Below are 25,056 nucleotides of genomic sequence, written 5' to 3'. Positions count from 1 at the left end.
TTCAGTAAAGTGCCAGGAATAGGATATTTTTTCTTTGTTTATTCAGCAAATATTCGAGTGCTTGCTGTGTCTCCAGGGTACCATATTATCTACTTGGGAAAGCAACAGCAAAAAGACCCACCGTCACAGTGGGTGGCAGGCAGAGAAGCCTGACAGTTAAGGGAAGATCAGGGAAGGCTTCTCTGCAGAAGACATGTTTGAACTGAAACCTGGTGGTCAGAGAAACGTTAACCAGGAAAAGGATAGTTGGGGGAAGAGGCAGGGAACGGCTCTAGCCAGAGGCCTCAACTTCCTCATTTCAAAACTGGAGTTGGACCAGCCAAGTTCAAACGTCCCTTTGAGTTCTTACATTCCTAGGTTATGTAAACTAGAGGACACCCTCATTTTGTCTTTCTGTTGTACCTAGCTTCCTCATTTGTACTACAGTCCATGTTAAATTAAATCAAGTATAATGTTCAGTACATAGTAAATGGTCCACAAATGATTGCTGTTGTTCATACAAGGTTGGGGTGTGAAGGAGAGTCAGACCAAGGAATGCAGGCACGTCCTCAAGCTCCAGAACTAGAGGGCTTTTCCCCATAATTCCTGGTTACCAGTTCCTCGAAGTCTGAGATGGAGGGTTCGATGAACTGGCAAAGGCCAGTTCCTTCCTAGCTAATCTGTAATGAATGCTTCATTCTTGTAGTAATTGTCTACTCTTTGCTGTCATGTTTAGTCACTTATTTGTGTCTCAGCCCTGTCTGCTATAAGGTGTGGTGATGGAGCAGCAAGAGCAAGGTGGAGTTCTGTGAAGTCTCCCCAGTCCCTTTCTCCTAGACAATAGGGCACAGGCACAGGGGAGAGTTCTTTCTTCCGATGACATTCTCTTAGGGTCTCTTTTGTTGTAAATTCTGTCTTCTGTGATTTTGTGGGGAGGAAAACAAAACAAAACAAAACAAATAGGCCGGGCGTGGTGGCTCACGCCTATAATCCTAGCACTCTGGGAGGCTGGGGCTGGAGGATTGTTTGAGGTCAGGAGTTCGAGACCAGCTTAAGCAAGAGCAAGACCCCGTCTCTACTAAAAATAGAAAGAAATTAGCTGGACAACTAAAAATATATAGAAAAAATTAGCTGGGCATGGTGGCACATGCCTGTAGTCCCAGCTCCTCGGGAGGCTGAGGCAGGAGTTTGAGGTTGCTGTGAGCTAGGCTGACGCCACGGCACTGTAGCCTGGACAACAGAGTGAGACTCTGTCTCAAAAAAAAAAAAAAACACACACACATACACACACACAAAAATGAACATGAGACAAATTCAAGAGACCTAGCTTTGAATTCTGATACCATTTTTACTAAGTGACCTTAGACAAGAAGACTCAGCTTCTGTGTTTTATTGATTCTAAGGTGCACAATTTTTCCATTTGACATCCCTGAAATCTAGATATGTCTTAAAATCAATTCTGGTTTTTGTTTAGTCATATATATAAAATAATGGTGCATCTTAACAATTGCTGGTAATTTGTATTACCAGGAAATAAGGTATTTCCTCTTAACTATTGAGGTTAACAATAACAACTGTCTTGTTACTTCATGTGGACTTATTGGTATTAACAGGGTTACTTTATTCAACAGATAAGATACTTCTATGTGTTAGAATAGGCATTCTTCTATGTCCTTTTCACGTATTGTTTGACTTTATATAGTACCTGTCACTAATAAGTATTAAAATGGTAGCTATTATTTTAATTAGTTATTATTACTATTCTGCTTAAGCTTCATAAAAACCCTGTGAGGTGATAGTTGTCCCAGTTTTTATATTAATAGCTGAAGCTTCTAAGACACAGAGGGGATCATGTGATTCATCGATGTAGCTTAATTTTAGCACTCTCCCCTCTACCACTGCCTTTCCGCTCTCTTCATTTGGCAGAGCAAGGGCCAAAGTTAAATGGCTCTTTAAAGCCATTCCGAAAGCAGTGGTTCTGTCGGGTTGATCGTCTGCTGCTCTTCCTAAGCACATTTCTAGTGATTACTCCTGTGTCTGGATAGCTTAGTGGTCCCAGTGATTGGTCAGACTTTGTGCTCAGATACTTTAAGCCAGTAACCTCTGCCAGTGGATTAGCAGCACATTTCAAGTTCAGGCACTTTTTAAGCCTTCCCCAGCTTTTTCTTTCCACTGTGCCTACTCAAGTCTCCTCTGTGTGTGCACGCCAGTTCATGGTCAGCCAGTGACGTGTGGATCATCAAGACGCTCTTTGGACTCTCCTGTGTGGATACATGAATTGCTTATCAAGGCCCTCTATAGCTATCTCATTTTTTCTAGATCTTCCTATTAAATTTCTGGCTAGTTTTCCAGCCCATTGCTTGTTCCAGCCAGGACTGTAACCTCCAGCTAGTGGAGCTGCTGGTCAGCCCCGTTATTTGCTGGTGAGATCACTAGTGTTATTGACAGGATTGCTGGGTTTGGAGTTTTTCCATACTCCATTCCAAATCAAGACAGTCCTCCCCAGTAGTGAAGCTGTAGGTTTTTACAACTTGGCCGCTTCCTGCGAACAGAACAACTTTGCAGGCTGAATGGAGGTTGAGGATAAAAGCAGCCCAAGGCAAGAAATGCCACAAACTCCCGGGTTCTTACCTGAAGTCAGTGGTTTTTCAGAATAACTGCTTCTCAAGTTGGTGTATATGTATATGCTTTTGGTTGATTTCCAGAGTCCTGAAATAGTTGTTTTTGACAATTTTGTCTAGTTTTATTGTTGCTTTTTTGGGGAAAAATTTGTTGAGTAACTCATTCTGCTGTGTCAGAAGCCCCACCCCTCCTTTAGATTTACTCTTATAGTTAACCACTTGTAGTCTATTCATTCTTTCGTACAGCACAAATGTTCTAACTAGGTTCACTTTCCATGTGCCCAAATTTTCTTTAATGGGCATATGCTAGTGTCACACTCACAAATTTTCTTGTTTGAAATGTGTGTATTTTACTTTCATTTGTGAAGAATACTTTCATTGGCTAGAATTCTAGATTGTCAGTTATTTGGGTTTTTTTCAGGATATTGAGAGTAAAATTCTAGTGCCTTGTGGCTTCCATTTTGCCATTGAAAAGTCAGCGGTTAGTCTGTGATTCCTTTGAAGGTACTCTTACTTAGACGGCTCTTAGGATCATTACCTTTGCTTTGGTGTTCTATAGTTTCACTTTTATGTGTCCAAATACAGTTTCACTTTTATTTATCTTGCTTATGACCTGTTGGGTATTTGAACCTATGAATTAGTGTTTTGTTGATGTTGTTGTTATTTCTAGAGGCAGAGTCTTGCTCTGTTGCCCAGGTGGGGGAGTACATTGGCACGATTATAGTTTGCTGTACCCTTGAACTCTTGGGCTCAAGTGATCCTCCTTCCTTGGCCTCCCAAAGTGCTGAGCTTACAGGTGTGAGCCACTGCACTGACCTATCCTTCTAGTCTTTGATAGTTTCTTTGCTATTTGGTATGACAGGATGTTCCAGGTTTATCGTGTATATTTTCTGATCCAGTTCTGGAATTACGTACTTCCTCAATGAGTCCTGGTTTTTTGTTTTGTTTTTAGTAAAAATGGTTTGTAGAAACCCATTATGGGCACTAAAGGGTACTTACTACTATTGCTGTTAAGTTGGTCACACACTTATTTCAGTGGCCTCATGTCTTATACAGAGTAAAGTATTGCAAGTATAGCAAGGCATAAAAGATCCTTCAGTTGAAGCGCTTGTTTCTCTCTCCAGTTTTGTGTCCTGCCACTATTGTGCTGTGTGCTCTAGCAGTTGTTCTTAGTTCCCTGACCACCCCTTGGCATTTCATACCTCTGAGTTTCCTTTTGCTTGAAATTCCTTATTTTAACCTGGCAAAATACTACTTGTCCACTAAAAGCCAAATGTCACAGCCTTTGTGATATCTTCCCCTGATCCTTCAGTTTATTATTTCTTCCTGTGCTACTGTGTAACCTTTTGCATAATTCTGTTATTGAACTTTTCATGAAACAATGCAATTATTTAAATAAGTGTTTGAATCCAACAATAAATTGAAGGCTCTTTGAGGGCATTGTTTATGTGTTGGCTCTTAAGAATCGTGTACTAAGTGTTGAATAAATGAATGAATTACCATATGAAACCATGCCAATGAGAGATGGGAATGTATGCTTCTTCTAATGATTGTAATAAGTAAACAGAGAAATTCAAAAGTACCATTATCACCCCTTTTGTGTTAATTAGAATGCCTTCTTGGTTCATTTAAGTTTGCAATTTAATGTATTTATAAGGTTTTTTGGTTTTTAAAAACAAAATGATTTACCACCTAACTGAAAATAACTATAAACAAGTTAGTCTTCCTAAAGCTTGTTTTTCATTTCCATCAACAGAATCCAACGTGGCGGAGTCTCGATTTTGGAATAATGCCAGACCATCTTGATACATCTGTGTCTTGTTTTGTGGTGAAGATATGGGGCGGAAAAGAGAATGCCTACCAGCTGTTGATTGAATGGAAAGTCTGTTTGGATGGGCTGAAATACTTGGGTCAGCAGGTAATTTTTAGACTGTGGTTTCAAGTAGTTGTCATCTTCAAATTAACCTGTCTCACCTTTCTTTTGATTCTTCTGACTCTATATTTCCTGTTATAAAGAGAAACTTTTATGACTGTTTACTTATGTTACTGAGAGACCTTTATGATTGTTTGCTTATGTCATGTTACTTATGTTGTTGTGTTTGAGTCGTTGCCCAGTTTAAAAAATAACTCTAACCGAAAACATTTATGAAGAAGTAATCTGAGCAGTTAGTATAAGAGGATTTATGTGTGTGTGTGTGTAAGAATATGTTTTCTCACAGCATTCTGCTTTTTCTGTCATATTGGATGTCCTCTGTTAGAATCTGAAAATGAAGTTGAAGTAAAGAATATACCATTAAACGCCTCTTTTTTTGACCAGTAGAGTTGGCTTATTCTAGGAATAAACCTTTCGTTGAGCACAGGATGACAAATGCCTGGCTTGTATACTGCTTGCTACCTGTTCCCCGCCTTTGCTGTACTCTTGCCTGGTGTAGCTAATTGATCACGGTGCTCTTCTAGCTGAGCCCAGAAGTAGCTCCATAATCCTTACTAACACAGCGTTCGAGGACACAACTAGCAATCTATGAGAATGGTGAATGTAAGGAAACCTATTTGCCATCACCAGACATAGTGATAATTAATTAATGTTTATAGCAGCCTTGTGAAGGTTGATATTATTGCCCTTATTTTCCAGATGGGAAAATTGAGCCTCAGAGAGTTTAGGAAACTACTCAAGATGACGCAGTTAGGTGGAGCTAAGATTTAAGTTCAGGCCTGGCTGATTTAAAAATTCATTATCTTTGTGCTGTATAACACTGGTATATACGTGTTGTCCTTGGTAACCCTCCACTCTACATTGGAATGAGGGCTATTTCTATTTTGTAATACCTATGGTACTACTGGTAACAGTAACCCAAAAATGTTAGTCATAGATTATCTACAAACATCCTTGATTTTTTAAAATGTTTATTCACTACATACTTTCTGATGTTTCGTTTTAAAGAAACAATTTAGTTCTGCATTTTTTCAGATTAAAAAAAAATCTCTACCCTCATTTTGCTTACCATACTTTTATTTTTTAATTTTTTAAACTGTAGTCACCATGTTATACAGTATGTCTCTTAAACCTACTCCTCTTTTCTAACTCAATTTTTTTGTCCTTTGACCAGCATCTCCCCAAGCCTCCTCCCCTCTACCCAGCTCTTGGTAACTACCATTCTACTCTCTACTTCTATGAGTTCAACTTTTTTAGATCCTACATACAAGTGAGACCATGCTCTTACCGTATTTTTATTTATTTTGTGTCCTCCTATAGTGACCAGAGCAATATATAACATATGTGTTCCTTAACTAAATTCTAACCTCCTACAATTTTCAAATCTTTTTTTATCTTTTTATTTTTATTTTTTTTCTGTTTTAGGGTTGGTCTTAATTAAAACTTAGAAAATAATGACTTTTTGTTTAGGGCCATTCTTCTCTCTCTCAGTGCCAGATACTTGTTGCCTTTAGACTGGCCAACTGGATCCCTGCACTGAGGCACATGCCCTGTGTATCTTCTCACATGCTGTACTTGCCTCTCCTTGCATAGACTATGATATTAAGTACTTGTGTATTTTTCATCTGAAAATACCTACATTTCATGGAAGATGGTGCTTCTTAACGTTGTGGTTGCTGGGCTGTAGGCCAACAGGGGAGTTTTTTGGCCAGTGAAGATGGCCTTCATCATGTTTTTCAACTCCCACATTCCTTAGGTGGTGGTCTTCTTGACATACCCAACCGTGCTTATGTCTAACCTGCCCTAATTTCAGGGAGTTGGCATTCAGGTGTCTTCTTACAAAGTTAGTTATGTTGGTGTAACAGAAAACAAACAAACAAAAAAAAAGGAAAACATTTTTCTTCAGCCAACTAGAAACTTAGTATCATTGTAGAAAGTCAAACTTACATTTGGAATAGGTATAACAAGTAACATACTAGTAAAAATTAGATCAGCCCAGCCCTGGTACCTCATGCCTGTAATCCCAGTACTTTGGGAGGCTGAGGAGGGTGGATCACTTGAGGCCAGGAGTTTGAGACCAGGCTGGGCAACATAGCAAAACCCTGTCTCTATAAAAAATAAAAATAAAATTAACCAGGTGTGATGGTGCGCACCTGTAGTCCTAGCTTCTCTAGAGGCTGAGTGAGGTAGGAAAATTGCATAAGCCCAGGAGTTCAAGGTTGTAGTGAGCTGTGATTGCACCACTACACTCCAGCCTGAGTGATAGAGTGAGACCTTGTCTCTTAAAAAAGTAGATCAAATAAAATTACAATTTTTTTTAATTAATTTTTTTTGTAGAAACGGGTTCTCGCTATGTTGCCCAGCGTGGTCTTGAACTTCTGGCGTCAAGCAATCCTCCTGCCTCTGCCTCAGAATTACAGATTTTTAGGGGAAAATGAGACTAAGATATTTTAGAATAGTAGCCAGAATCAGTTAGGTTCATTGATTGATTATATGCTTTTACCAGGCATTATACTTCGTGTTAAGGATCCAGAGATGTGTAAGACAAAATTCTTAGACCTGATAAACTGATGATTGATGAATACCTTCATAGAAAGGTATGAGAGTATGTGGAAGAGGTATTTAGACCAGCCTGCATAGAGTCATGGAGAACTGACTTCTGAATAAAGATTGTTTTCTAAAGTTAGGTTTATTGAGGTATAATTTACAATAGAATTCATCTTTTTAAAGTATATAGTTCAGTGAATTGGACAAACATATCGAGTTGAGTAACCAACACCATAAAAAATAAAGCTGCTATAATATTTAAATATAAGTCTTTGTGTTGACATATGTTGTCATTTCTTTTTGGTAAATTCCAGGAATGGAATTTCTGGGTCTAATGTTAAGTGTATGTTGAAATTTATAAGAAACTTCCAAACAGTTTTCCAAAGCGACTGTAATATTCTGCATTCTGATCAGCAATGTGTAGTTTGTTTGTTTTACATCTTTGCTAGCACTTGTTATTGTCAGTCTTTAATTTCAGCCATTCTAATGGGTTTAAAGTGGTTTTAATTTGAATTTCCCTAATGACAAAGTTAAATTGAGCCTTGTAAAACATATGTCTATTTGAGATCAGTATCTCTCTCTCTCCCTTTCTCTCTCATGTGAAATGTTTGTATAGATCTTTTGCCTATTTTTTATTGGGTTGCTTGAATTACTATTATTGAATTATAAAAGTTGTTTATGTATTCTAGATATAAGTCAGTCCTTTATTAAGATATGTATTTTCCAAATATTTTCTGCCAATCTGTGGATTTTCTTTTCATTTTCTTAACAGTGTCAAAGAACAGAAGTTTTTTCAGTGTTGGTGAAATCCACTATCAGTGTTTTCTATTGTGTTTCATGCTTTTTGTGTCTTGTCTAAGATACCTTTGCTTAACCCAAGGTCACAGAGATTTCTTCCTATGTTTTTTAGAAGTTTTCTTTTAGAAGTTTTCCAGTTTTTAGACTTTACATTTACATCTATGATCCCTTTGAATTTTTAATATAAAGAACAAGGTTCATTGTTTTGCATGGATGAACAATTGTTCCTGTACTCTTTGTTGCAAAAGCTATTATTTCTCCATTGAGTTACTTTGTCATCTTTGTTGAAAATCAGTTGAAAATCATTTATATGAGTCTGTTTTTGGACTCTGTTCTATTTCATATTATCCCAATGCCAACAACAAATTACCTTAATTGCTATAGTTTTATAGTGTGTCTTGAATTTGGGTAACATGAGCCCCCCCAACTTTGTCCTTTTTTCAAAATTTTTCTAGCTATTCTGGATCTTTTGCCTTTCCATACACACTCTGGAATCAGATTGTCAGTTTCTACAAAAATCCTGGTTGGTATTTTGATAGGCGTTGAATCTAAGAAAATTTGGGGAGAATTGACATCTTAATAGTATTGAGTCTTTCAATTTACACACAAAATATATCTCTCCATTTATGAAAATCTTTTGTTTGACACATTAATGTTTTGTAGTTTTCAGCATGTAGATCTTGCACGTATTTTATTAGGATTCCATGTTTTTTATGCTAATTTAAATGGTATTCTTTTTTAAAATATTTTTATTTCCAATTTTTTTGCTAGTATATAGAAATGTATATCTTATAAAATAGACTGGGAAGTGTTCAATTTTCTGGAGAAATTTATGTAGAGTTGTTGCTATTCTACAGATGTTTGACAGAATTCTTCAGTGAAGCCATCTGGGGGTTAAGATTTCTTTGTGGGAAGGTCTAAAAATATGACTTCAATTACTTTATTAGATAAGGAACCATTCAAGTTATCTATGTCTTCTTAAGTGAGCTTTGACAATTTGTCTTCCATAGACGTTGTCTAATTCTTCTGAGATTTCAAATTTATTGTTATAAATTTGAAATCTCAGAATATTACTATATTACTATATCCTTTTAATGTATGTAGGATCTTTCTCTTTCATTCTTGCTATTGATAGTTTTAGTCTTTTCTCTTTTGATTACTCTAACTAGAGAGTTATCAATTTTATTAGCTTTAAAAAAAACTAGTATTTGGTTTCATTGAAAATGTTTATTAATTTTTTCATTTTCATTGATTTCTATTTTTATTTATTTTTATTTATTTATTTTTTGAGACAGAGTCTCACTCTGTTGCCCGGGTTAGAGTGCCGTGGTGTCAGCCTAGCTCACAGCAACCTCAAACTCCTGGGCTCAAGCAATCCTTCTGCCTCAGCCTCCCGAGTAGCTGGGACTATAGGCATGCGCCACCATGCCTGGCTAATTTTTCTATATTTATTTTTAGCTGTCCATATGATTTCTTTCTACTTTTAGTAGAGACAGGGTCTCACTCTTGCTCAGGCTGGTCTCAAACTCCTGAGCTCAAACAATCTGCCCATCTTGGCCTCTCAGAGTGCTAGGATTACAGGCGTGAGCCACCGTGCCTGGCCTGATTTCTATTTTTAATCTTTTTTTTTTTTTTTTTTTTTTTTTTTTTGAGACGGAGTCTCACTCTGTTGCCCAGGCTAGAGTGAGTGCCGTGGCGTCAGCCTAGCTCACAGCAACCTCAAACTCCTGAGCTCAAGTGATCCTCCTGTCTCAGCCTCCCGAGTAGCTGGGACTACAGGCATGCACCACCATGCCCGGCTAATTTTTTCTATATATATTTTTAGCTGTCCATATAATTTCTTTCTATTTTTAGTAGAGATGGGGTCTCGCTCTTGCTCAGGCTGGTCTCGAACTCCTGAGCTCAAACGATCCGCCCACCTCGGCCTCCCAGAGTGCTAGGATTACAGGCGTGAGCCACCGCGCCCGGCCTTTTTTTTTTTTTTTTTTGAGACAGAGTCTCACTTTGTTGCCCAGGCTAGAGTGAGTGCCATGGCGTCAGCCTAGCTCACAGCAACCTCAAACTCCTGAGCTCAAGGGATCCTCCTGTCTCAGCCTCCCAAGTAGTTGGGACTACAGGCATGCACCACCATGCCCGGCTAATTTTTTCTATATATATTTTTAGCTGTCCATATAATTTCTTTGTATTTTTAGTAGAGATGGGGTCTCGCTCTTGCTCAGGCTGGTCTCGAACTCCTGAGCTCAAACGATCCGCCCACCTCGGCCTCCCAGAGTGCTAGGATTACAGGCGTGAGCCACCGCGCCTGGACTTTAATCTTTATTATTTTCTTCCTTTTGCTTGCTTGGGTTTAATTTGCTCTTCTTTGCAAGTTTCTTAAGGTGGGAACCTGGATTAATGATTTGTAATTTTTCTTCTTTTTTAAAATAAGCATTTTATAAATTTTCATCTAAGCATTACTTTAGCTGTATATCACAAATTTTGGTATTGTGTTTTTATTGAATGTAAAATATTTTCTAATTTCCCTTTTATTTATTCTTTGACCCATGTATTAGAAGTATGTTGTTTAATTTTCAAATATTTGTTGATTTTCCAGATACTTTTCTGTTGTTGATTTCTGTTTTAATTCTGTTGAGTTTAGAGAAAATCATTTGTATGATTTTAATAGTTTTAACTTTTTTTAGATTTATTTTTTGGCCCAAAACAAAATATGTGGTCTGCTTTGGTTGACTGTTTCATGTACATGTGGTGTTTATTCTGCTGTCATTAAAAGGAATGTTTTGCAAATATCAGTTATTAAGTTGGTCATGAGTGAATTTTGAATGACATATTGGAATTGGCCAGAGAAGAAAAGATGAGAATAGGCACAGAAGTATAATATAATAGAGCATGATCTAATCCCTTCATTTTTAGTTGAGGAAACGAGGGAACTGAGTGATGATACAATTTGTCCAAAGTCACATACTTGTGCCGTAGCTGCAAATGTAAACCAAATTTCCTGAATAGACTTCAAGGTTAATCAAATGTTTTTTTCCCAGAAAACTGAACTAAGCTGAGCTTGACTTAGATTTTGATGACAAAGAAGCAGGGGAGTTTGGAAATAGTTCTATTTAAGATGAGAATTTGGAGAATTTGTTTATATTGCTTATGTGGGCCAGGCAGCATCCTAACTTATGTGCAATGGCGGAAATTCTTGTGCTTAGTTTAAATGGTTAGAACTTTGTACTAATAACAACGGCAATTGTATACCCCTGTAGTGTTTGGGTATCTTTTTACACGTTCACAATGACCTGCGGTCTTTTGAGGATCATGTGAGCGAGTATTGTTATTTTCCTCAGTATTTAAGGGAGAAAACAGAAGATCAGAGAGATTAAGTGATTTTCTGAAGATGACACAGTGATTGGTGAATGTAGGCTGTATACTTGTTCCATGGCTCAGACTGTATTTATTATTCATTTCACTAACTCTAAATCAGCTGTCTTTAAAAGTATGCTGTTTTTCATAAAGATATCAAAATAAGAGGTTGTGGTTAGATTAATAGAGTTCTTTATTCTGTAGGTTGCATATTAGAATTCTAACACAATTATTGTTGGGCCAGTAACCTGTAATTAATGAGTAAAGTATAGTACATATCTTACTTTTTCTTAGCATAATTTAACAGTTCTGAACTGTATATGGTAGTGTGCAATATAATATAGCCTGTTTTGCTAAGCACATTTTTCTTTTTCTTTCTTAGGAACAAAGGGATCTTTCTGAGGTTTACGGTTGCCTGATTTCTAATACATTAGATTTTTTATCAGTATTTTTCATGTCTGACTTTCACATCTAATTATCTAATTACTTCATTCCATCTTTATGACACGCCTGCACAATAGAGCAGGGAGTGTTTTTTGTTTTTGGCTGATAAAGGAATTAAAGTGTGTACCATTAATATTTCTTAACTACTGTATGTTGGGTAGAGAGCTGGATACCAGGGCTATAAAGATAAGTAAGTCAGAGTTCCCTCCTCTGAAGAGCTCCTTATGAAACAAAGTGGGAATTAGAACCCAGATCATTTACTTTTTAGCCTGATATCTTTTCAAGTACTAGAACTATGTTATCTCTTATTTTCAACAAACTAATTTAATGCCCATCTTCATGAAGCTTATACTTTGATTACTTTCATGTTAGATTCATTCCTGCCCATACTCACCCTACTGCCTCCCACTTTCTTTAGTGCTGTATACATATTTATTTTCTTAAAATTTAAAAAGTAATCTATGTTCTTTGTGTGGAAAATTTGGAAAGTTTTGAAAAGCACAGAGAAGGGAATAAAAAATTACACATAATCCTCTGCCCATCTACAACTATTATTAACATTTTGGTGAATATATATTTTATGTTTATAAAATTTCAGGTCCCTTCTATTCTGGAAATTGATTTCATAATGCCTTCTCTTTCTAAGATGAAAAACTTCTTGAGATTGATTTATAGTTTTCATTATAGTAATCAATTTGTGATTGCAAACTCATCTTTTGGTATTGTATTCAGTTTAGTAAATGATGTACATTAAAAGGGAGTGTGTGATTAATTTTGCATTAGTAATAGAGGTAGGAGATATGGAAGTCAGGTAAATGTTCACAGGAGTATTCTGCTGCTGGCTTTGTCTCTAGTTAGAGAAAGAAGAGAGCAAATGTTCTGTTCTGGTTATCCTTGTCTTTCCCACACTTGAATCTTCACAGAAGCGTATTTTTAGTTTTTATTTTTTAGCCTAACTCTTTCTGATGAAGTAATTAAATCTATTCTTATATTTCACCGTTAGGCACTTTATACTATTTTGAGTTATTTTAGATGTCAGTTTTTGAATTTTTTAAGTTTTATTCCTCTTGCCTTTTAGTTGAAGTTTAATTTGGGGTGACACTGCCTGAAGCTCCCATCGTCTGAGACAGAGTGATATGCAGACAGTAATTAAGTAGATGTTTAAGACTTTAGGGATTGGGTACTATTATTTTTAAACTGTCTTTTTGAAAATAGAAAATAATATTTATCTTGTGTGTTTTTTCTAGGGCTTCATATTTTTTAAAGTACTCTCATAGACTTACTAAAGTGTGTTTTCTTTGAGATCAGAGAGTGTTTAGTATGCCTCTGAATCCCCTGTCCTTCAAGAAGAGCTGTTCTATAACAACTTTAAGAAATGTTTGTGGAAAATGTGTGAATAATGGTGCCTGTGATCTCATGTGATGGTTTTGTGAAGCCCTTGAATAAAGCAGGAAATGCTCAGTTGATCACCTGGTCTTTTGAGCAGTGAGCTGTTTTCTGCTAGTTTGTTTAGATGTAGTTATCCTGTTTCTCAGCATTGAAGTGGTCCTGTTATAACTGTCATTCTCGCGTCCTATTAAAATGTTATGGGAATGAGAAGAACTAATATTGTGTTTTCCTCCTCTCTTAGATTCATGCCCGCAACCAAAATGAAATAATTTTTGGGCTGAATGATGGCTACTATGGTGCTCCATTTGAACATAAGGTAAGAGGATTCTCGTGCTGTTATGAGTTTTGTTTAGTGCAGGTGTGCCTTGCAGGTGTACAGGGTAGATATAATCCTGGAAAGCTCTGTGCAAATAGAATCATGTTTTAACTATCATTGTAAGTTTGTTGTTTAGTGTGGCTTAGTGTGAATGCTTTTTTTTTTTTTTTTTTTTTTTGTTGAGACAGAGTCTCACTCTGTTGCCCAGGCTAGAGTGAGTGCCGTGGCGTCAGCTTAGCTCACAGCAACCTCAGACTCCTCGGCTCAAGCGATCCTACTGCCTCAGCCTCCCGAGTAGCTGGGACTACAGGCATGAGCCACCATGCCCGGCTAATTTTTTCTATATAGATTTTTAGTTGTCCATATAATGTCTTTCTATTTTTAGTAGAGACGGGGTCTCACTCAGGCTGGTCTCGAACTCCTGACCTTGAGCGATCCACCCGCCTCGGCCTCCCAGAGTGCTAGGATTACAGGCGTGAGCCACCGCGCCCGGCCGGTGAATGCTTTTTAAAGTGAGAACTCATTTTGTAAGGCACATAACCACCTCAATTTATCTTTTCTAAATCCAGATTATATTTATTTTTCTAAAGGAAAACCTGAGCTAGCTGTTTTCTCTTATTCTAAATAATTCTTTGGGGATTAGGAAAGAGTGATGATTTTGATTAAATGCAATACAGTTTTATTAAATGTTTCAGCTATCTTTTATGACTTTCAATAAATTTAAGAAACCATGAGTCAAGTTGTTTTATAGTCAGCACTGTAATTAGAGAAAGGAGAGGGAAGAAAATTCATATTTACCAAGTACCTGCTATCTGTGATACTATGCCAGGTGATTCAGGTTCTTTATGTAATACTAGCCACAAACCAATGCAGTAAGTTTTGTCCTCTCCATTTTATAGATAAGGAAACAGGTTGTGAGGGATGAACTTCATAAGATCAAACATCTGGAAAGCTGAGCTGAGATTTCAGGTTGCCTGCCTCTAAAACCCATGCCCTTTCTACTGTGTTGTCGTGTTTTACCTATCAAATTCTGAAGCCTACACATGATTTGCTCTTAGTGATCATATTGCTTCATAATTCTTGGTTGTCTGAAATGCTTTTGCTTAGAGTACTCCATTCATTCAACATTTTATTGAGTACCTGCTGTATGTCGGCCACTGTACTCCAGTGCTAAGAATATAGTGGTGAGCAAATGAATATTTTCCTGCTGTCATGGAGTGTATGGAAGAGACATACTGATAAAGTAATCCAACAGATAAACATGTAAACCCAAATGATAGTAAGTGCAATAAAAACATATAATGTGAACCTAAGCTATTCTAGGGGCTCAAGAAAGGTCGTTTTGGGGGCGTGACTTTTAAAGCTACACTCCAGCTGAGGAATAGAAGTGAACTGTGTGAAGGGAGTGGGGACTGAATAGAGAGAGCAGTTCAGGCAGAGGAGGTTAATCTGTTTGTGGGAAGGCCGTGAAGTGGAAGGGAACATGGTGAGTTTTAGGGACGGAAGGAAGGTCAGAGTGATGAGGGAGAGTGATACCAGATGACGTTGGAGAGCTAGGCAGAGACCACCACATGCAGAACCTTTAAAAGTATTTTACCCTAAGAACAGGGGACTATGTGGAAGGATTTTTAGCATAGCAGTGATATAGTCAGATTTGTGTTTTAATCATTGCACTGTGGTTGTAGTAAGGACTGATTATAGAAGAGGCAAAAATATATGTGGGAGAATAGTAGGGAGGATCTTGCAGTATGTCAGGTAACAGATGCAATACTTTGAAGCAGGATTATAATAGAACTGAGAGAAGACAGATTTAAGAAAATTTTTGGAGATAAAATCATTAAGACTTGGTGGTGGTTTGAATTTAAGGTATAAGAAAAAAGGAGGTGTCAAGGATGACTTTTGAGTTTCTGGCTTGGCTGAAGTAACTAGTTGGATAAAGGTGCCAGGCACTAAGAAAACTGAGGACCACTGGAGGAAGACCAGGTTTGGTAGAGGCAGATGTGGGGTGAGATTTGATCATACAGAGTTTGCAATGCCTTTGAGACATCCCTATGTAGATGGTAAGTAGGCATTTGGATATAGGAATCTGGAGTTCGGAGGAGAGAACTGGGTCAGAAATACAGATATGGAACCATTGAAATCATGAGTAGGGAGAAGATAGACCAGAAACAGGCAAATAAAGTAAGAATAAGAGGTGTTAAGTAACCAAGCCTTGAAGACATCCAACTTTTAGAGGCTGAATAGAGAAAAAGCATTGGAAAAAGTGACTGAGAAGGAGTGATCAGAGGAAAAGAGAAAGAGTAAAGTTTCATGTAGAATTTCAGAGATCAAAGAAAGAGAGTTATTTTTTGCAGGGAAAGGGGTGGTTTATTTGGGGGTTTTGTTTGTTTTTTAAGGGGAGAGAGTGGTCCAATAAGATAAGGATTGAAAATTGTCCATTAGATTTAGCAAAATGGAAGTTATTCAAGGTGACCTCTTTAAAACTCAGTTCAAACTCTGATAGGCTTTTTTTCTTTCTTTATTTTAAAGCTCTTATCTTCTAAGTTCCTATAGTATATCAACCTCCTGTGTATAGCTTTGATGTAAGATATGCCACCTTGTAACTAGGCTTATCTTTCTTCCTTTCTTGTCTGTAAGCTTTTTAAGGACAGATTTCCATATGTACTATTGAATTCCCAGTACCTACCGTAGTTCTTGGGACGTGGTATTTGCTTAGTAAAAATGTTTATGATTTAATGAGGGAACTGTGGGACAGCTACTGCTGCTGTTTGTAATGTCCCGTTTATAGGGTTAGCTATCCCAACGCTCGTGAAGCATGAAGTTCCTCCTGAAACTGGTAATTAACTCACCATTTAGCACAATGTCTGGCACATAGTGATAATATTAATAGCCAATATCTGTTGAGCATCACTGTGCATCAAACATTGTTTTATACAGAGCTTTACATGTATTATTGTATTTAATTCCTTAAGAACCCTGTAGCCAGATATGAGTAGTTGCTGAGGTTTGGGGTAGGCCAATAACAGTACTCCTTTCTTCTCCTCCTAAGTTTGGAGCAAGTTCAGAAATAAGATAAGTGATAGATAAATGGAGATCAGAATGTTGGCTTTGTTACTAATGAATCTGATTGACAAATGTGGCTTAATTTCTGTGGCTAAAAGAGCTTGTTATGACCTAAAGGGCTTGCTCTCAAACTGAACCTCCCCCCAAAATAACAAAGCAAATGAAACTGAGGTCTTCTCCGTACAGAAACAAAGCCTGATCCTTCAAGCCAAAAGCAGAATTTGTATGTGTGCTTCAGACAGGGTATTTCTCATGGGAGGGAACCATTCTAGAAAGAACTGAGCCAGTCATGCCCAGTTCCATCTCTGAAGCTCAACAATCACATAAGTTATCTGCTGGTGCTGGGGAAGAATGAGTGAAGGACACAGAGAAACTGGAAATTTTCCTTTCATCACCTTGTCCTTTGGGAAGTAGAGTAGAATGTTTTTTGTTTTTCTCCTGTGTGGAAGCATGGGTTGCAGATAAGTGTTTCCCTCTAACACTAAAATAGCTAATATTTAGTGAGCACTTATGTACCAGGAACTATTTTAAATGCTCTACATAGTTGACTTCATTTAAACCTTACGATTGTCCTTTCATAGAAGGGGAAGCTGACCTGGAGAAGTTAAGTAACTTTCCTGCGATTACACAGCTACTAAGTAGCAGAGCTGGAATTCAAAACCAGATGGATAATGAATGTTTATTGAATATATATGATCATAATAAGTGGTACAATTTATAGTCTTTCAGTTAACGAGCTTTGTCAATTTCTAAGTCCAGCTTATCATGCCCGTTTACCAGCTTTCAAATGAACACCTGACATATAGGCTGAACCTTAAAAAGCGTTTTTTGTTATTGCCTTTCTAAAGAAAGCCACAAGCAGGGTTTTCAGTCAAGATGGCATTGTAAGTGTACACTTTGAGATCCTCCTCAGCTCCGAACAAAAAGCAATGATTGATGAAATCAGAGAAATTTAAAGAGTCACATCTTGCTAAAACAAACACACACCAAGGTAAACATCTCTGGAACAGAAATGGAATAGAAATGCAAAGAAGTGGGCAGAAGCAGAAGCCTTGAGCCTTCTAAACCCCTGAAGTAGGTTTCCTTTTGGTGACCACTCTTCTTTTTGGGGGACTGTTCACAGCTACTTTGAGTGAACGCATACTCCTAGTGGTTAAAAATATGGGTTTTGGAGTCAGATTATGTGGGTTTAATTCAGGCACTACTGGGAACTACTACTTCCATAGCTCTAAACCCTATGGTAAGAGGAATTACATTTTTAATGCTTACCATTGTGTTAGCATTGTATCCCTAGCACAGTGCTTGGTATGTAGTAGTTGCTTGATACAATTTTGTTAATGAGTACAGGTCAATGCTCACTGTGTTTAGGATTATTATAGCAATAATTGAGACTAAAAATCTTGAAGAGATGGTATTTCTCCCACCGTACTTTACCCTCAGCCTCAACTTTTGGTATTTATTTTTATGTAACTCATACTGGCATAATAACTCTAACTATTGTGCTATTGACAGAGTGCAATAGACTAGTAATTCATTTTTCAGACTACAAAATATAACAGCAGTATCTTTAGAGTCCAGTAGATGGCAATGCTTTCTCATGTTAATGGGAAAAAATTAGAGCAAGAATAGACTCCAAGTCAAAAACAGAATTTTTTTGAATGAAAGAAACTCTCAGGAGATTGAAATAGCAATTTGGTGATGATTTCACAAAAGTAACCATATAACTTGATTATCTCAACTACATAGTCAGGCTGAGATTGAAAATTTAGGAAAAACAGCAAGTTTCAGGACCTGTTTTGAGAGCCTATACAAATGAAATTTTCTTCTTTTATATTTTTCAAGTCAAGGTGCTTTTGGAAAGTAGAAAATCTGAAATCTAATCCCAGATTTCTTCCGGTACTATGTTTCTTGAGCAAATTACTTAACCTCTCTTAGTTTTGGGTTTCTCATCTCGAAAGTAAGTAAATCCTAATTAGCTGGATAATACTCCAGGGGATACTAGAGTTATCTCTCCCAACATCCTTATTTCATGGAGAAACTGAGCTGGATAATACTACAGGGGATATTAGAGTTATCTCTCCCAACATCCTTATTTCATGGAGAAACTGAGCTGGATAATACTCCAGGGGATACTAGAGTTATCTCTCCCAACATCCTTATTTCATGGAGAAACTGAGCTGGATAATACTCCAGGGGATACTAGAGTTATCTCTCCCAACATCCTTATTTCATGGAGAAACTGAGCTGGATAATACTCCAGGGTATACTAGAGTTATCTCTCCCAACATCCTTATTTCATGGAGAAACTGAGCTGGATAATACTACAGGGGATATTAGAGTTATCTCTCCCAACATCATTATTTCATAGATGGAGAAACTGAGGCTCACAGACCTGTTGAACTTGACAGGACAAGTTAGTTCTATGCTATAGATGATAACTTAAATATAGCTATAATTATATGTGTGTATATCTACATATACTTATTTTACATGTGTGCATATATATGTACATAGTTTTATAGCTCTTTACTCTTATGGATTTACCTATGAATAATTTTAATCCTTATAACAATCTTGGAGAAAGATAGGGCAACTATTATTAACATTATTTGCTTTATAAGAAAATTGAGTCATAGAGAGGTAAAGTGACTTGCACCCTGTGACTTAGTCATTTTTATACAGTGAATTGCTCCTTGCTCTTTGCTCTGAAGTCCTTTAGACATACTTCTGTTGGTAGTTGCGTCAGCTTATCATAATTTTTTGGATGATATATCTCTCTCTTTTTAGAGGGCACAAATTTTATCTTAACTTTGTGTCTCTAATACCAAGCTCAGTAGGAGGCATCTCATAGCTATACGGTAAGTACTTGTAGACTAAGGAATGGCCAGGATAACAGGATGAGTTAGGGCCAGAACCAGGATCAGAACACATCTCTTTCCAGATATGTACTTTCTTCATTATACCATATCACCTATGAAGAGGTGATGACTAGATGATTTTCATCATTTAATTTCTTTTTGAGGTTTCTGCCATCATTTAATTTCATTAACTGTGATCACATACTGTTAGAGATAGCTTATTTAATTTATAGCAATGCAGTTAGACAAGCAGTAATATTTTTTATTTTTAGGATGAAGATGTTGAAACCCAGATGAGAGATTACTGTTTGGTTAACTTTGTAGAACTGAGAAATTTAAAAAATGGCAATTTCCTCTTGCTAGTCATATTAAGGGATACTAACTTGTTTCCAAAGCACGTCCCACACAGTACACAAGCAGAACATTCAGAACTGGGGATTAAGTGTCCCAAGTAGAGCCTATATTTTAACAACAAAGAGCTGGATATGGTATAATTTCTGTCCAGGTCTTTCAGTATATTATCAAGGAAAAGTTGGAAACTCATAAAAATAGCTGGTTCCCATGTGTATTCTATTCAGTGTTCCTTTCCCGTCACCACCCCTTCCCCCATTACAAAATAGAAGAAACAAATACTGGAGAACCCCTCAGGGGCTGTTTGTAATAGCTGCTTGCTTTATTATAAAACATCTAGGTATCCAAGCCCAGTTTAAATCTAGGGTAAAATTTTGTTTCTGAACTATTTTGAGCTGGTGTGATTGCCTATAAATGTATTATACCAGGTGGGTATAGAGCTTTTAATAGCTGCCATTGCTAGTTTTCATTTACTGAGTGTCTGCTATGTGTCAGACACTATACCAGATACTTTACTTGCTTTTATTTAATCTGTGTGACAACCATGAGGTAGTTATTATCATTTTATGAGTAAAGTACCCTGGAAAGAAACATTAAACTGACTCAAGATTACATAAGTAGTAGGTAGCAGATCCATGATTCATTTGAAGATCTGACTCATTCGAAGGCTTGGGTTTTTTGTTTATTTGTTTGTTTGTTTTTTAAGAGACGGGGTCTTGCTCTGTTGCCCAGGCTGGCATGATCAGAGCTCACTGTAACCTCAAACTCCTGGGCTCAAGCTATCTTCCTACCTCAGCCTCTCCTAAATAGCTGGGACTACTAACACGTACCACTATGCCTGGCTAATTTTTATTTTTAAATTTTTTTAGAGATGGGGTCTTGTATGTGGTCTAGGCTGGTCTCAAACTTCTGGCCTCAAGTGATCTTCCCACTTTGGCCTCCCAAAGTGATAATATTATAGGTGTGAACCGCCACACCCAGCCTATGGCTTGTTCTCTTAACCACTATGCCACGTGGATGGGATCTCTCTATATTTCTTCCCACTTCATATAGCATGTCAGAGTACCAAGTCTCTATCTTTACATTTAACCAGAAATGTCAACTAGCTGTACGCTATGAGAATCAAATGAGAGAATACATGGGCAAGTGCTTTGAACAGTATAAAGTGCTTTATTCTACAGACTGGGTATTATTGCAGAGTGGGCATGCAATGCCCACGAGGCCATCAACCCACTGAAGTCCACAAAAGTTCCATACATTAGTCACTGTATTTGGCTTCTCTCTGAGTCTTTTCTCCCCGCTTTTTGGATCAAATTAACTTTTGACAGATGTTTGGAAAATCATCTTAGCCTGTAATTCGTATTTATAAATCCTGCTTCTGCAGTGTGGTCCCCATTCTCTCTCTTCACTGAAGCCAGAGAATAATCTGGGAAAATGCCATGTTTCCTGTTATGAATTTGGAGGATCTTGTCTTCTTAGCACAATTTTTGAGCTTTTGAGAATTTTAATACTGGAAAATTCAAAGCCAAATGTGGTTCTTCATATAGATGTTTTAGATTCTTGAGGAGTAAACAGAAACAAAGCTCTGTACTCGTCCTCATCAGGGATTCAAAAAGCTTAAAATTTTGAAAACTTGTTTTTACGATTCTTTTTTAGATTTGTAATGAGGGCATTTTTGACCCCTTCCCATAACCAATTTCAGTTTAAACGGTTCTACAAAGCTGGGACTCCCCCAACGCTGTCTTAAGTCTCTGTACTAATGCTAGTTAACATGCTTTCACTGTTGCTTTCTCTTCCTTCTCCCACTTCTCTCTTCTTTCACAGTTGCATTCATTTGTGTATACATCCTTTCTTCTATTAGGGCATATGCTTCTTTAGGGCTGAGGTTATGTCTTACTCACTTTTATAGTCTAAGGATTTAGCATAGACTTTGCTCAGTGCTAATGTAGACTTTTTACTTAAGGAGTGGCTACTTCAGCAGGGTCCCTTTCAGTCCTCCTGTCATGGAGTAGCATTGAAGACGCTTAGTCCACTTCATACTTGAGTGTGGGACTGATTGTGATTATTTTCTGAGGATAGCTTAAAACATTGAAGCGTGAACAAGAATCTCTTTGTCCCTGTGGATTTGAATTAAAAATAATGAATTTTAGTTTCAGGATCCGTATACCTTTGCTTAATAACACTATTCTTACTTCTCACTGCTACATACTGTTTTAAGGAAGAGGAAAAACATCCTCTGTTTTCTTAAACCCTGGGCCAGATCTGAGGGAATATACATATTCAACTCAGGTTCAGTGTCTAAGAAGAGGTCTCACCTTCACTCCTTAACAACTCAGCATCTGGGCTTCATCAGATCTCAGAGCCAAGGGGTGTCCAAGGCTTGATTATGCTTAACAGAGATACTTGCACAGTTTTACTCAGCTTACACTTGGCTGACACTTAAAAATGTATTAATGTCCAAATGAACACATACACATAGGAACACAGGCTGTCTGTTGATTCATCAGGTAGCTATTTTAGGAGTAGTCATACAAATATGTATTGTATTTCAAAATATATATTCATTGCATCTGAAAATGTGGTCAGGCAGTAAGATGAGCTATTATATTTTTTCTTTGCCCGTCATGATTTCTTTTTTTACTTAACTGTGTAGAAGGACTATTTGTAAAGCTCACGTACGGCTTTAAGAATAACATGTGGGACACTGGCAGGTCCAGCTGAGGAAAGCTTTCAGTGGCACCCTTAAGCTATTGTTCTCAGGATTCACCTGGGCCTTTTTTTTTTTTTTCTCATTAACACATTATATTTGGATGATTCAGATCCCTCCCAAATAAATCTACATCTCCACACTACATTTCCATATATCTAGACATGCGTCAAATTGCTTAGATGTTTCAGAGACTTGTATTCTCTAACATGTTCCAAACTGAGCTCCGTTCCCCTTCTCCTCTCACAAAACTTCCTCCTGTTGTGTTCCTTAATGGAGTGAATGCTAGAACTATCCACCTACTTTCTCAAGTCAGAACAAGAGTCATCCTGAACCCCATCCTCTATTTTTGAATCACTACTGATGGTGGCTGCTTAATATTTACTTCTTTCCTGGTTCTGACATTGTAGCCATATTTATCTTTCTAAAATGTTGATCATGTTCCTCCTTTATTCAAATCATGTCAGTAGTATTTGCCCTTAGTAATTAATGGCTTGCAAGGTCTTGCTGTTCTTTATTTCTCAACATCCCACCTTTTTAACACTTTCTTATGCTAAAATTTATCTGTGTCCATTTTAGCTTAGACCCCATTTCCATATAGGAAGGTAAGTCCGATTTAGATATCCCTTTTTTGTGTTCCCATAGCACCTTGCATTACATTTTCCTCATCACTGACCTGTATCCTATTATATGCTGATTGCTGGTTTGTTCATCTCTCTTTCCTACTAGACTGTAAACTGTGTGAGGGCAGGGACAATGTCTGTCTTCATTACCAGTTTATCCCTAGTGCTTAGCACTGTGTTTGGCATATAGTAATAATTTAGTAAATATTTACTGAATGAGTGAATGAAGACTCTGCAGCAGCAGATGTTAGAAATTCTATTGGAATACACTACTTGGTTGTCATCAGTAGTATAGCTTGTTACTCAAAATTCTAGTACTCTGTGTCTCCGTGGTTTCTGACCATTTCTGCAGACCTATCATTTCCAAATTATTATACTGTAAATGGAACTCTTCATTTTTCTCTCTAGGCTTACTTTCCCTTCCAGTTTTCCGTGTCTCTATTAACTATTTTTTCATTTATCCAGGCCTCGAACCTAATAGTTTTGATTTCTTTCTTTTATCCATTGTATTCAGTCAGCCACTAGACTCTTTTGAGTCTTTCTTTGAAATAACTCTGGTAACCGTGGCTACTTTCCCATCTCCATTTCCACTACCCAGGCTCAGACCTGCATGTCCAAAGGCCGGGTTACTGCGGTGGTTTCCTGGCAGACCTGTGGACTCTCCAGTCTCTTTGTATCTACTCTATCTTACGTTGCCTGATTAATCTTGCTAAAGCATACTTTCATTTTTTATTCTTTTGCTTAAAGGTTGTGTAGAATAAAGTTTCATTTGCTACATGTCTCCAAATCTCTGACCTGATTTCCTTCTCTCCATCAGCCCAAATTCAGTCACTTGTATAGTACTTTAGGTTCTATCTCTGCTTATCTCTCCTCTTCCCTTCTCCTTCCCCTCTCTCCCTATCCTCTTCTTCCTTCTCCCTCTCCCTTCTCTGTTGTTTTTCATTACTGTTGCTATTGGTGCATTCTGAGCTCTCATTATGTTTGTTATGTGTGGATTTTTATAATAGCTTCCTAGCTGGTATTTGTATATTCTTCCCCCGCCAGTTCGTCACATTTGTCAATACCAGAGTAACCTTGCTTAAATGCGGCTCTGATCATTACCCGACACTGTCAGAAACCTTTCATGAGTCCGTATTGCCCATAAGTTGTCTTCACTTTTTAGCACGGTATTGAAGGCTTTCTGTGCTGCACCCCTCCCAGCCTACTTACTCAGCTGTATCTCCCACTACTTCCCTCTCCAGGGTTCCAAATAATTTCTACATCAGTGAAGCTAAATAAATTGGACCACTATTTAATTTTCTCTGAATGCAGCTTGTGTTTTCCCACTGTCATGCTTTGGCTAAAGGTGTTCACCCTGTGTGGGACTTTCCTTCACTGTCATTCAGCTTTTCAGTACTACTTAATCCATCTCAAATACTGCCACCCCTGCAGCCTTTGATGTTCCTGCTTCTCTGCTGGATGGAATCTTTACCACATCCCAACTCCTGTAGCTTTTTTTTTTTTTTTTTTTTTTTTTTGAGACAGAGTCCTGCCCAGTTGCCCAGGCTAGAGTGCAGTGGCATCATCATAGCTCTCTGCAACCTCAAACTCCTAGGCTCATGCGTTCCTCCTGCCTCAGCCTCCTGAGTAGCTGGGACTATAGGTACATGCTACAACACCTGGCTAATTTTTCTGTTTTTAGTAGAGACAGGGTCTCGCTCTTGCTCAGGCTGGTCTCCTGAGCTCAAACAATCCTCTCACCTTGGCCTCCCAGAGTGTTAGGATTATAGGAGGGAGCCATCATGCCCAGGCTTTTTTTTTTTTTTTTAACCTTTCTTATGCCACCTTTGTGTTATTTACTTCACTTGGAACCATCACTGGAGTTGTGTACTTTATGAGGATGGTTAGTAGCAATTGCCTAATACCATCTATGTATTAGGTGTTCAGTAAACGCTGAAATGAATAAGTATATTGTAGTGCTGTTTGCTTCATAATCATTTATCCTATCAATTGGGTTATTTCTATGATACCTTTTGTAGTTTTAATGGAGTTAGGGACAGTCTTGTGACTGTTGTAGTAGCTAAAAACTCTCACACT

The 25,056-nt window shown here is 37.6% G+C and overlaps 1 protein-coding gene across 3 annotated transcripts in view; it reads left to right on the top strand.

Moving 5' to 3' along the window:
- Positions 1-25,056, top strand: part of UVRAG (UV radiation resistance associated) — a 281,364-nt gene that overhangs the window by 49,573 nt on the left and 206,735 nt on the right. For 2 of the 3 annotated variants that reach the window (XM_069470993.1, XM_069470992.1), the window contains exons 4-5: positions 4,357-4,518; positions 13,304-13,378. In XM_069470993.1, coding sequence (XP_069327094.1) covers positions 4,357-4,518; positions 13,304-13,378 — 237 coding nt within the window. The remainder of the gene's footprint in view (positions 1-4,356; positions 4,519-13,303; positions 13,379-25,056) is intronic. The other variant, XM_069470994.1, reaches the window with a different exon arrangement.

This window comes from Eulemur rufifrons, chromosome 6, assembly GCF_041146395.1.
Source record: "Eulemur rufifrons isolate Redbay chromosome 6, OSU_ERuf_1, whole genome shotgun sequence".
Taxonomy (NCBI): Eukaryota; Metazoa; Chordata; class Mammalia; order Primates; family Lemuridae; genus Eulemur; species Eulemur rufifrons.
The sequence above is the reverse complement of the archived record's forward strand: the minus strand, read 5'-3'. Positions and strand labels throughout refer to the sequence as shown.